Source organism: Pseudorca crassidens, chromosome 16, assembly GCF_039906515.1.
Source record: "Pseudorca crassidens isolate mPseCra1 chromosome 16, mPseCra1.hap1, whole genome shotgun sequence".
Taxonomy (NCBI): Eukaryota; Metazoa; Chordata; class Mammalia; order Artiodactyla; family Delphinidae; genus Pseudorca; species Pseudorca crassidens.
The window spans coordinates 61,748,676-61,762,145 of record NC_090311.1 but is presented as its reverse complement, the minus strand read 5'-3'; the positions used below and the strand labels follow the sequence as shown (position 1 = coordinate 61,762,145).

The window sequence follows — 13,470 nt, the reverse complement described above, 5'->3', positions numbered from 1 at the left end:
GCTTGAGAGGCCTGACGAACCCAGGGCCCTGGCCACTTTCCCTGGGCCCCGTCTGTTTTAGCGCTTAGCCCCCAGTGGACGAGGAAGCCCTGTCCGCTCCACCACAGCTAATGACAGCCTGGCCTGCCAGGCCATCTAAAAACAGCTCCACTATTTTTATCTACTGGAGGTGGCTGGCCTGTCCTCTTCCCCAGACAGTGCCAACCTGGGGTGACTTTAAGGAAACCAGGGCTTTGCTAGGAAGATGGGTCATTGTCTCAAATCATAGACTGCGGTCGGGCAGGAAGCGCCCACGGAACCTTCCGGTGGGTGTCCGGCGTCACCTTGACCCAGTGGTCTGAATTTAGAGATAATTCCACCCTACCTTGCCAGTAGGGTCTCGGAAGGAATCACTTGACCTCTCCACCCAAGGTGTTCCTCAGAATCCTTGCTGGAATCTCTGGGGGTAGCAGGCTTCTGTCCCCTCTGGAGCAGGGGCACCAAGAGGATAGAGCCGCCGCGGCTCTGCGCCCGGGGCCAAGTCCCGAGCTGAGGCCTCTTCACACCCAACAGGAAGTTACTTCTGAGCTCTTGAAAGTAGTTTAAAATGACTCTGCCTGGTGGCACTGTGGGTGAATTCCTTTCTTTCTTTCTAAGAAAATGTGTTTAACTAGGCTCCCAGCCTTTGGATGGAGACTGGGGAGCAGCGTAAGGGATCGGGTGGTGAATGCCCAGCGCCGCGCGGCATGAAATAGTCACCCTCAGAGACAGGCAGAGTCATGCTGTATTGGCCGCAGTTTGTATTTAGGTAAAATCTTCTTTTTTTTTTTTTGGTCCACTGCCTAATTTCTAAGCAAAACTGCTTTTCTTTGAGCAGTTGGTTGGTTGAGCCATCCTTAAAACAGTAGACGTCCTGCCCCTACCGGCCCCAGTCAACTTCCCGCACCCGTGGCCTTGGGGCCATTCCTACCCTCACATCTAGAAGCCCTCGCTGGCCCCTTTGTCTGTAGGGTCAGGGCTTTCCTGGCTCTGGGCCCCCTGCTGCTACAAGCCCCTCCCCCTCTGCCTCACTCTTTGACCCTTTCCTCCCCCTCTCAGGGCACCTCAAATCCTCCTCGTCTTGGAGGCCCTCCCTCGTCCACTACCTGCCTTGCCTCGATCCCGTGGTCCAGCTGCACTGGGTGCTTGGCAGTTGTCCCCTGTCTCCCCCAGACCACGAGTGTCTGCGGGCAGGGCCTGTGTGTGCCCCACCTTTGTGCCATGGCTGTGGCCCCCGTTCTGTGAATGGCTGGACCCGTGTGGCCCCCCAGGGTTTATAGGTGCTTCCTCATGCCATACTTTACTGAGCGATGTGACCTCCAGCAACGTGGGGCTGAGAGTTTAAATGGCAGAGCTGGGACCAGAGCCCAGTCTTGTCTCCCAGGGAGTCAGGGTGCTGGCTGTGGTCCCCTTGCCCCAGCTGGGCCCTGTTCGCTGTCCCCAAGGTTCCAGAGCTCCTTCTGGACGGGGTGGTGGGCCAACCGCCCACTCCCACGACCCTGGGGGCAAAGACGGCAGAGGCCTCAGAGGCTGAGTCACCCGAGGCAGAAGTGGGAGGTGCGAGACTCCAGGTCCCACAAGCAAGCCCGCTCCAGCTCGCGGTTCTTAGGGCTGTGGGTCGTGTCGTGTCTGGGGCGGGGGCCTACCCAGGAGCCTTCCTGAAGCGGCCTGGAGGAGACTCGTGTAGGCTGACGTGTGCCTACATGGGAGGGCTTCCAGCTGTGGCCCAGTTGTTGGGAGGCTGCCCTTCCTGGTTCCCAGAGGCCCGGGGGCTGGCTGTCCCTCCCCTGGGTGTTCCCGCTGCCTGAAGGTATGGCCGCTATGCCACATCCTCTTCTTGGAGCAGAGAGAGCAGCCGTGGGCTCTGGCTGGAGGCCAGGGTGGGGGTGGTGTGGGTGAGCAGGGGGAGGGTGCAAGTGCAAGGTGAGGTGTGGCGTTCAGTCCGCCGGGCTCCCCGCTAGGGTGACGGTCCCTCTGCGGTGGGTTGGAGGAGCACGCTCAGATATGGTGGCAGCCACCCGGCAGGGGGAGAGCTGGCTCTGTGTGTCCTGGGCCTTGTCCCCCCGCCTTCCCACTGGGCCCGACACGGAGGAGGACCTGGAGGGGACCCCATGTAAGGCCTCTTCCTTCTGAGCGTTAGTCTCCCGCGAGTCTTCCGTTAACAGGTCCCTCCTATTCTCAAAGCTTCAGTGGCTCCCCGGTGCGAAAGCCACAGAGCTCAACCCTGGCTCCCTAGAATGGCCCCGGGGACTTTTCACTGTCCCTGTGCCCAGGCCCACCCCCTGGAGGTTCCCGTCTGATTGGTGTGGGGTGGGGCCCAGGCATCTGCACGCCAGGGTTGGGAAGCTGGCTTAGAGGGTAGACTTCTTGGCGCCAGGGTGGCTTCCACAGTTGGGGGCCAACCCAGTTCCCGTCTTGTCCCTTCACACCCTTGTTCCAGCCAGGCCAGCCCCTTCCCGGTCCCCCTACCTGCTGGGCACCATCCTCACCTCTGGCCGCCCCGTCTGGTGTTCACTGTCTTTATCCGAGTCCACGCAGGCCCTCAAGGCCCAGCTGCATCCTGTGCTCTCTGGGAAGCTACCTTTAGTCACTCGGCTGTTCCTTCCCTCCCTAGCATGGCCTGTTCTCCTAGAAGGTGCTCAGGATTGCCGTTCAAAAGACCGATGCCCCACCCTCCATCCCAGCCTGTCCCTCCCTGAGCTCCCGTCCCTGTTGCTGACCCTGCTTCTGTGGTCTTTCTGTGTCTGTCCCCAGCCTTGGAGAGTGTGTGTGTTGTGTGGGAGTGTGTCTGTATGTGTGTAAGTATGTCGGTGTGTGTGTGTATGGTTTGTGTGTGAGTGTGGAGTGTGTGTATGCAGTGTGTGTGTGTGTATGTGACTGTGTTGTGTGTGGGGTGTGTGTGACCGAGGGCATGTGGTGTGTGAGGTGTGTGTGAGTGTGTATATGTGTGTGTGGGGGGGGGCTGTGTACGATTGTGAGAGTCTGTGAGTGTGTGAGTCGGGTGTATGTGTGTAGAGCGTGTGTGGAGTGTCCCCGGCTGGGGGTGAGCACCCACTCTGACTCCCGCCCCGTGCCGTCCGTCCTCTAGGCGAAAGCGGCCAAGTCAGAGCGGGAGGCCCGGAGGCTGCAGCTGCGGAGCCTGCAGTACCTGGAACGCTACGTCTGCCTGGTGCTCTTCAACGCGTACCTCCACCTGGAGAAGGCCGGCTCCTGGCAGAGGCCCTTCAGCACCTGGATGCGGGAGGTGAGGGCGGGGGCGGGGGCCGGGACCGCCCTGTGCGTCTTCCCCGGGCCCAGGGACAGGCGGGCAGGGTTGAGCGGGCAGAGTTCTCATCTCACTGTACAGGACGCTTCCCTGTGCCTGAGATCGTGTCTCGTTCAGCTCTGGGTTCCCAGCACGGCCTCCGCGCTCAGCAGGCAGTGAGTGGATGGGTGAGGCGGGGGAGGGAGGAGACGAGGCGCCTGGGGACACAGCAGGGCGGGTGCTGGGCTGAGCCCCTGCTCCCTGCCTGCGTCCCCCAGGCCAGCGTCACCTGGGTGCTACACGCCTGCCCACTGTTGTGCCCTTCTGGCTTCCCGCTGTGGCTCGGCCCCTGCTGCCTTGCAACCGTGGCCTCGGACAAGTTAGTTAGCCCCTCTGAGCTGCTGTCCTCGGCGTTACAACGTCAGCACCACCTCAGGAGGCTGTGGTGGGGATTCCGTGAGATGCATACAGTGCCATCTGCCAGAGCTCGTGTGAGCGGGTCTGCCTTACGTGGCGACTGTATGCTCCCATTCTACAGAGGAGGAGACTGAGCGCAGAGAGGTTAGGTGCCGTGTTCACGGTCAGCGTTAGAGCAGGTTGTTTGGCGCCAAAGCCCACCATATCTGGCCTGAGACGCTGCCCTCTCTTGCCGCCTCCACCCTCCCTCTCTGCTTGCCTCTTCCTGTTTCTTCCCCCAGCTCGGCTGCTTTTAGAGGAAGAGCCGCTGCCTCGGCACCTCTAGGGCAGGAGAAAGGCCTCCTTCCCTCCTTGGCAGAGGGGCCTGTAATTACCTCTCCGCCGGGACACTGGCCCCTACTGACCTCACCAGACTGTCCTGGCAGTTCTAATCTGGACTCAGGGCTGGAATTAGCTCCCGTGGGGCAGGTGTGCAGGAGGATGGGAAGCTGTGCTGGGTATAGGAAGGGTAGGGGGGCTTAGGTCTGTGTGCACGTGGGGTCAGAGCTGTGAGGGAACAGAGGCAGGGAGGCCACCACGGGGCCTGGTGGCGGGAGTGGTGGCTGCCGGGCGTTTCTGCTGAAGGTGAGCCTTCCGGGTGGTCCTGATAGGGCATGGGTCACACCAAGGCCACCTTGGGGCTACCCTCTTGAGCAGGCCTTGGGCTCAGCTTCCTCTTGGAGGTGGAGGTGAAGGTGGTGGGGGACCTAGGACACTTCTGCTTGGGTTCTGCTCAGAGAGCTGAAATCAGGGGGACCAGGGGCTGGGGAGCTCGCTGGCTGAACCTGGGTAGTGGGTGTTTGGGGACATCAAGGAGGGCGAGAACTGCTGGTCCAGCCCCTAGCGTGGGTTCCAGCCTCGGGATGAACAGAGGGCAGGGGCCTCTGTTTGGAGTGGAGCCTGCATCCTCTCCATCCCCCGGGGCGGTGGGGAGAGAAGGAGGCTGGTCGTTGAGTGGTTTGAGTCTAGTGCCAGGGTCTGGGTCATAGGGCTGTGTGGAGAGTGTCCAGGGAGGCCCCAGTTAACCCGCCTGAGCTGAGGCCCTTGGTGGGCCTGCCTGCTCCACAGCTGGAACTCACGGCCAAAGGGCCCCTGCTGGCTGCTGCACCCACACTGCCTTCCCCAGCGCGCCCTGAGGGCCTGGCTGTAATACCGGGAGCAGCTGGCCTCTGCTCCCGAGGTCCCTATGGGAGCGTCGGGGCTACGCAGGCGTGGGGCGTGCTTGGCCTCCCGTGCTGCTCTCCGCTTGTTCACTACCTGCCGGGCGCTTTCTGTGCAGTGCCGCCCTCCACACTGTGCAGTCCTATTATAAGGGAGTGGAAGCACAGAGCAGTTAATAGTAATCGAGACGCAAACTTGTGCAGGTCACTGAGCTGGGGGGAGGCAGCGCTGGGCCCCAGACTCGCCTGTATCTGTGGAGCCCAGTGAGGGGAGGATGGTGTGACAGAGGGGGATGGGGGACCTGAATGATTACCCCCCTTCCCTGGAGCTCTGCCCCCATCTCTGCTGTCCTCCCCAGGTGGCAGCAAAGGCCGGCATCTACGAGATCCTCAACCAGCTGGGCTTCCCCGAGCTTGAGAGCGTGGAGGACCAGCCCTTCTCGAGGCTGCGCTGCCGGTGGCAGGAGCAGAGCCACAGCCCTGAGCCCTCCTCTGCAGGGGACGTCCTGTAGGAATGGGACTTCCTGTAGGACGCGCTCCCCCTGCCCCTGCTACCGTCGCCTCCCACGGGGCCACCTCCTACCCTCGCAGGCTGGGGGTGCTGGTGCTGCTCACTGACAGTGGCCCTGAGAAATGATTCCTCAGCTTAGCAGAGAGACCGGCATGGGTGGGGACCCCTTTTCTGAAAGAGTTTTTATAGGACAGTTGGTGCACAGTGATACTTTGTGAATGGCAGGCGCGGGGAGGGTCTGCAGGAAGGCCGGTGTGGCATCACGTCTGCAAGGAGCTCACTCCCCAAGTTGCCAAGCGAAGGCCCTCGCCGCTTCGCCCTCCCCTCTCCCCCGAGCGGCTCTGACGGGCCCTGGCGGAGCGGCCCTGGCCAGTGTTGGCTTCCCTCTTGCCCTCTCTCTTGGCTTTCCCACGCAGCTTCTCCCGTTTCGCTGCCTGAGCACCGCCCTGGGGGCCCCGGGCTCCCTGGGGAGTGGACTGTGTGCGGGCTGATTTGTTAGCTTAAAGGCAGCTTTACCCAGTTTTCCTGCCTCTCATGCCTTGTCTCAACCTGGAGACTTGAAGGACAACCACATGCCCGGTGTGTCCCGCAGGGGCCTCTGCCTCTCCTTCCTTTGCCCTCTCCCCTCCTCTGGGCTGGCAGGACTTTGGAGGTTTCCAGGGAGCTGAAAATGAAATGGAGTCCCTCTCGGGGGAAGAAGGAGCTTCCAGAAGGTGCATGCAGCCCTGTGGAAGAGGCCAGCTCCATTTCTCTGGAACCATGGGCGGGAGGTCTAGGGAAGCACTGCCTCCCTGCCCCGCCATCCAGAGTGGCCTGTGCCCCGACCTGCTGTGGCAGGAGCCCCGGAGACTGCCGGGTGGCCCTGAGTGAGCAGTGGGGCATGTGAGAGTGGGCCAAGGATGGCGTGAGGGGGCACGTGGATTCCAGGCCATCATTGCTGAGCATCCTTCCAGTGGGGGCAGAAGGGGCCAAGTGCTGCTGAGTTAGCAGCTGCCGGGACCAGCTCTGTGCAGACAGTGGGAGGGTTGCTCGGAGAGGCAGGCGGTGTTGAGCTGAGTCTGCAGCTCTCCCTCTTGGGGCTGGTGTCCCCCGAAGCACAGGGGCTGAGTGGTGTGGACGCTGTCCTCCTGGCCTGGCTCGTTGGGGCCAGGGAGGTCTCTCTTGGTTGGACACCGGCACTTGTGCAGAGAAACAGGTGATGTGTCACCGGTCATGGTGTTTTGAAAAGGGGGAAGAGGCCAGAGTTGTTCACATCTACCTAGTGTTGGAAAATTTATGACCATTTTGGCTGAATTCTTTTGCAAATCTACTGTATGTCTGTTCACTACCTTTCCAGATTTGTTGTTGTTTTTGGTTTTATTTTTGCATGTAGTAAAAAGTGTTCATTTTGTTGCAGACAAGGTCTAGATGAGGGGTCAGAGATCAGGGCTGAACTGGGAGGGATCCTTTGCATTCTCACGGTTGGCCCTGACTTTCAGCTGTGCTGGGACTACTGGCTGGTCACATCACCTCTCTGCCTCAGTTTCCCTATCTGTAAAATGGGAGAATAATACTTGCCTACCTACCTCACAGGGGTGTTGTGAGGATTCATTTGTGATTTTTTTTTTTTTTTTTGTACAGAGCTTTTGAGCATTAAAAGTGGCTAAATGTGAAGTGCGCTTGGCTGCCTATGTCTTCAGCGTGGGTCAGGTGTTACAGAACTGATGCAAGCTGGGGTCCCTGCTACTTCAGAGTAAGGGTGGGAGGGCAGGGAGAGCCAAGAGCACCTGCCCGTAGTGCACCTGATTCTCAGAGAAGGTGGATTTTCCTGGATGTCTCTCTTCTTCCTTCACATCCCCAACTATGTTTGACCATCTCACTCTGGATGCCCACGGCTGACGTGCTGAGCCCCTTCTTGAAGAAGGCAACATAACAGACTAATTCACGCTAAAGTGTGAAGGACTGTTATATCCAGGGAAATGGAACAAAATGGAATTTCAAGGGCTATGAAGGAGGGTGGTCCTCCACCTCTATTTCCTTTTCTTATCCCTGCAGGCTCCCCTTGGTCCCTTTAGGCCCCTGAAGGCTTGAACACACTTGTGTTGAGAAATTGGCGTGTAAAGAGGCAGTAGGGAGAGTGAGGCAGAGAGAGTGCTGACCTGAGCCTTCTCTCTAAGCTCTTCCAGGATTAGGGGAATCAGACCCTCTGGGTTGTAGTTCCAAGGTCAGCTGGGGGTGGTGAGAATGGAACCCAGAGCTCCGACCGCATAGGGTTGGTGACCTCCCCAGCCTTGGAGGGGAGGCCTCCTGGGGTTATTTCCCAGCACAGCAGAGTCCAGGCATGCTCTGTGTGGCTTCTGGATGTGAGTGCAGTGGTGTATACACCAGTGTGCACGTGTGTCCGTATGTGCGGTGGTTCAGCACTTCTCTGCCAGGGATGAGGGGATTGTAAAAGTATGATCAGTAGAAGGATCTCCTGGGACCCTGATGGAGGTGCGGCAGGGTCTTGGGACGACCAGGACTGGAAACTGGAATACTGTCCAGCGAGCCCTGGATGCCCTCGGCAGCATCACCGGGGGTGCGCCGCTCCAATCCCCCCTCAGGAGAACCCGCTGCAAGAGCAGATGGCACAACTCCAGCCACTGCAGCTTCGATCCAACACACACCAAGGCCGCGCTCTGTCTCCAGCCCTTTCCCCGCTCGGGCTCTCCCAGACGATGACTGAGGCCGGCAGGGCTCTCGAGCCACTAGCCACGCTGTTTCTACCCGTGGCAGCCTTGCCCGGGGCCTCCCCATTGGTCTGGCTGGGGGTTCCCCAGACCCACCCTGCAGCGTGGGGCTCTCGCTCCCTCTCTCCTTTCACGGGCGTCAGACCCGCATCGTGGTCTTCCTGCCTTCTGCCACCTCCTCCTTTATCCTTCACGGGTTTCCACAAATCTCTTGCACATCTGATCCCATCGTGGTGTCTGCCACTCTGAGGACCTGAATGACACACCCTCACCCTCTCCTTGGCCTCTCTGGGCAGCTTCCTTGTCCCTCTTGCTGGTTAAGGCGGCCTTCTCTGGCACTGCGTAGGGACACCATCAGCCCGCTTTCCAGCTTCATATGTTACAGTTCCAGCCAGACTCAGTTGTCTTTCTCTCTCTCGCACCGCCCTGCCCTTCCATCTCGAGTGTGGGGCTGCGGGGCCTGTGGACTGGGGCCCGTGTGGAAGGAAATCGTTGCCCACCTTCTCTGTGGATGGGGTGGGGTGGGGAAGGCAGGGCTGAGGCGCTTGGAGTTATCTGGGTGGACACCCTTAAATCTGCGAATGGCAGTGTCAACCTCTGATTATTTCCTAAATAAAGGGAATATTTCCTAAGTAAACCGTTATAAAGGTTTTCAGTTTGTCCTCCAGAAATGTCCTACTGGATAGTCTCAAATAGCAATTAATGAGCTCACTGTTTATCATGCCTGGCCAGCGCCGCCTAGTCCACTTTTTAAAAACTTCTCGCTACTTTTGTGGCTCACAATAGAATCTCATATGTGTTTAATTTTATTTACTTATTTTTTATTGAAGTATAGTTGCTGTACAGTATATGTTACAGGTATGTAATATAGTGATTCACAATTTTTAAAGGTAATACTCCATTTATAGTTCTTATAAAATATTAGCTATATTCTCCATGTTGTACAGTATATCCTTGTAGCTTATTTTACACCTAATAGTTTGTACCTTTTACTTCCCTACCCCTGTATTACCCATCCCCCCTTCCCTCTCCCCACTGGTAACCAATAACTTGTTCTCTGTATCTCTGAGTCCGCTTCTTTTTGGTTGTATTCACTGGTTGGTTGTATTTTTCAGAGTCCACATATAAGTGATATCCTATAGTATTTGTCTTTCTCTGACTTATTTCACAAAGCATGATATTCTCTAGGTCCATTCTTGTTTCTGCAAATGGCAGAATTTCATTCTTTTTTTAAGGCTGAGTAATATTTGTGTGTGTGTGTGTGTGTGTGTGTATACACACACACACACACACATATATAATACCACATCTTCTTTATCTGTGTGTCTGCTGATGGGCAATGGGTTGCTTCCATGTCTTGGCTATTGTAAATAGTGCTGCTGTGAACATTGGGGTGCATTTTTTGAATTAGTGTTTTTGTTTTTTCTGGATATACCGGAGTGGAATTGCTGGATCATATGACAGTTCTCTTTCTAGTTTTTTGAGGACCCTCCATACTGTTACTGAAGAGACTGTCTTTTCTCCGTTGTATATTCTTGCCTCCGTTGTCAAAGATTAATTGACCATAAGTGCATGGGTTTATTTCTGGGCTCTCTATTCTGTTCCATTGATCTATGTGCCAAGAGAGTGTCTGACTCCAAGCCCGTGCTCATTTCAAAGGTGGATGTCGGTGCCAGCTCTGGGTACTGGAATCCTCTGACATTTTCAGTGATGGGGAGAGAGATGTCAGTCCTTCTGGAAGTGTGCCTTTGCTGGGGTGGGTTGGGAGCGGGGTGAGGGGAAAGCATGATTACTTTGAAAACCCTCCTACAAGCTCTTGTGGTTCTTACACTCAACGCTTTTCAAACCCCTGTGTTCTTTCAGGAGGTTCCCCTCAACACCCACAAGAAGTGCGTGTTTCCTATGCATCACTCTGGTAGATTATCTATGATGGGGGCTTTTGAGTTTCATTTTGCGCCTCCCCTTAGTATATTCTTTCTTTTCCTACCATCTGCCCACCTCACCCTGAATTAAAACATCAATAGTTTATGAAAACACACATTTCCCCATTCCCACTCCAACATTTGAAGTCACCAGTCTTTTAATTTTTGCCCATCTGATTAGGAAAGAGTCTTTTGTTTTTATTTTAATATGATTTTCCCAATTACTAATGAGATGAAACATCTTTTTATAGGTTTATTGGCCATTTGGATTTGCTCTCTTATATGTTTGCTTATTTTTCTACTGGGTTGTCTCTTTTAAACTAATAGGTGTAAAAATTTTAATACAGTCTGTTTCATTTGTAGGTAGATAGATATACAGCCAGTTCTTTCTTCCAGTTTATCCGTAATTGTTTTGGAGTTTATTTTGTCAGATTTTTGCCTTTTATATTTTGTGTCTTGTGTCAGCAGACCTTCTCTACCCAAGGTTACTTATCTACTTCCTGGTTTTTTTTGATTGCTTGTACAGTATTGTCCTTTATGTTTCTTTCTTTAATTCACCTGGAATAAATGTTTGTGAATGACATGTGGTAGAGAATATAATTTATTTTTTTCCAAATGCAGAGCCAGTTGGCCTATGTTATTTATCGAGTAGCCAAGTTTCTCTACTTCTTGAACTGCAACCCTTGTCATATGTTAGGTTCCTGTGTGTACATGGGTCCGTACAGTAGACATGTGATTGCCATTGCCTCTAGCATCCATTCATCTTCCAACAACCATCTCTGACTTTCCATCCTAAGTTTAAAAACTCTCGAGTGGATTTTTAATTTTTTAAATCTTTATTACTCTTTTCTGGACTTTTAGTTTTCCTTGGGTCAATTTTGGTAAAATACCAACATTTTCCCAGGATAACACATGGGCATCTGTCAAGATTTTCAAATTTATTAATGTAAAATCATATGTAATATTCTCTCTTTTCTTTTGGCCGCACCCAGCGGCATGCAGGATCTTAGTTCCCCGACCAGGGATCAAACCCACACACCCACTGCATTGGAAAGGCGGAGTCCTAACCACTGGGACTCCAGGGAAAACCTTGTAATATTCTCTTAAGTATGTAGAAGGTTCCTGTGCATCTGTGCCTGTCTTCTTTCTCAATCTTAATGAATATCTTACATGTTTTCCTTGGTCACATTTGCAAGTTTTTCTGTTTGTTATCTTCAGATAACCTATTTTTGTTCTTATAAATGTAAACATTGAGAATCTGTGATCACATAAACTAGTAGAGGTGACTTTTTGCTATAGTACTGCTGTTTGATTCTATGAACCTCTTCTGAGTAATATGCCAAAAATCACATCATGATCTCTCATCAAAGCATTAAAAAATTTTTTTTCTATTAGCTGTCAGTCAAATGGGTACTCGTGTAATTTTGTTATAAGCTTTGAGAATTGGAAAACACTGGAATTGCAAAAGGATGTATTACCTGGATATTGGAGTCATTAACTCTCTCACTTTCTGGAAAATATGCCCCCAAATGTTTGTTAAGATTTGTCAAGTGACTACTAATTATATCTCTTACTCTTTCACTCAGAGGTACCCTGTAAAAACTAACATGCACAAAAATAGATGAGGAAAATATTGTTCATTTTAACTCTCCTTTTCCAATACAAACTTTTCTTTTCTTTTACAGTTCCAAAAAGTTTTTTAAAAACAACTTTATTGAGGTATAATTGATATACAATAAACTGTACATATTTGAAGTGTATAATTTGTTAAGTTTTGACATAGGTATACACCTGTGAAATTATCGTAATCAAGATAATGACCATATCCATCATCTCTGAAAGTTTGCTTATATCGCTTTATAATTGCTCCTTCCTGACCTTCCCTCCCCCATCCCTCTCCGCAGGGACACTTTGATCTGCTTTTTGTCATCCTAGATTCGTTTGCATTTTCTAGGGTTTTATATAAATGGAACCATCAGTGTGTACTCTTTATTTTCTGGCTTCTTTCACTCAGCATATTTATTTCCAGGTCATCCATGTTTAACGTACATCAGTTGGTCATTCCTTTGTATTGCTGAGTGGTATTCCATCGTACGGCTGTACCCTCCGTTGGTTAATCCAAATTGTTACTGGATATTTGGGTTGTTTCCAAGTTTTGGCTATTCCAAACAAAACTGTTATGAACATGTACAAGTCTTCGTATGGACATATGTTTTCATTTCTTTTGGATAAATACCTAGGAGGAGAATGGCTGCACGGTGTGGTATGTGTGTGTTTAAAATTTTAAGAAACTGCCCAACTATTTTCCAGATGGTTTCATCCCCACCAGCAGCTTACGGGAGTTCTAGTCCCTCCACATTCTTACCAGCCTTGGAATTGTCGATCTTTTTTGACTTTAGCCATTCTAATTGGTGTGAGGTGGATGTATTTCCTACCACCACCCTCCCAGGTCACATTTTTAATTGATAAGATTTCCAATTCAGTATTTTTTAGGGCAAGCCTAAAAGTGTTAGAAGGCTCATCTCTTTGAAGATATTAATTATTTGAGGGCTTATTCAGTTCTGTTTCCGTGGATGTTAGTTTAGTTCTTCTCTTTACTGAATTTGGTGTTGTTTTTCATGTTGTTGGTTCTCCTCAGTGGTTGGTGAATTTGGTTGTGCGCTCAACTTTGTCGTGAGATTTCAGGTTATCCTGTTGGTAAGGCTTGTGACTATTGCACATAGCCTGGACTGGTGACTCCTGGGAAGGGATGGGACCTGCTGGCGACAGCGTGTGCCGGTGGCTGCCCTTCTGGATGAGGGTGCCCCCTCGCCGCTAGGTGGATAGCAGCCCTAGGATGCTGCCCCGAGTGCCCCACTCGCTGCTACTACCTGGCAGACTCCACTGCTACCCAGACTTGACCTGTGCTGCTGAGGGGGGGCACGGGGAGAGCCAAATTCTCCAGCTGCTTCTGCTGGAATTCTCCAGCCTTGTCCTGATAGGGGTCCAGGCTTCCTCCTGCCTCCTGGCTTGGCATCTGTGAGCTGAAAGCTTCCTTAAAGCTGGTCCCTCCTCTCTCAGAGGCTTTCAGCTGCGTGGCTTGTGGGCTGTCATTTCCCCTGTCCATCCAGTTCCATCAGTCTCTGTCTTTCAGGGATTCCTCACAATTTCTGACCTCTTGTTTTTCTAGCTCTGGCATAGAATTTAAAAAATAAATACTTTTAATGACATTTTGAGGGCTGTGGGTTGGGAAGGGGAAACTAGAGCATATGCTTAATCATAATTTGTATATGAAAATAGCTCATACTATGCACTAGGCCCTGTAGCAGTTAGGATCCTGGCAAAGAATGGATGGCAGCCTTAGCTCCAAGTTCAAAGACAATTTAATGAAAGGACCATTTGCAGAGGTGTGGGCAGGGTTAAGGGAACCAGCTTGGAATGGTGAGAGGCACTCAGGAACTAGTTACAGGGG

General features: G+C 52.7%; 1 protein-coding gene across 8 annotated transcripts in view; it reads left to right on the top strand.

Annotated features, from left to right (window-relative positions):
* Positions 1–13,470, top strand: part of PALD1 (phosphatase domain containing paladin 1) — a 140,712-nt gene that overhangs the window by 76,306 nt on the left and 50,936 nt on the right. For 4 of the 8 annotated variants that reach the window (XM_067710671.1, XM_067710669.1, XM_067710668.1 and 1 more), the window contains exons 19-20: positions 3,107–3,262; positions 5,238–7,042. The exons of 1 other annotated variant lie outside the window; for it this stretch is intronic. In XM_067710671.1, coding sequence (XP_067566772.1) covers positions 3,107–3,262; positions 5,238–5,390 — 309 coding nt within the window. In that variant the 3' untranslated portion in view covers positions 5,391–7,042. Of the gene's footprint in view, positions 1–3,106; positions 3,263–5,237; positions 7,043–13,470 lie in introns of those variants that run through there. 3 more of the 8 variants (XM_067710672.1, XM_067710674.1, XM_067710673.1) reach the window with 1 other exon arrangement.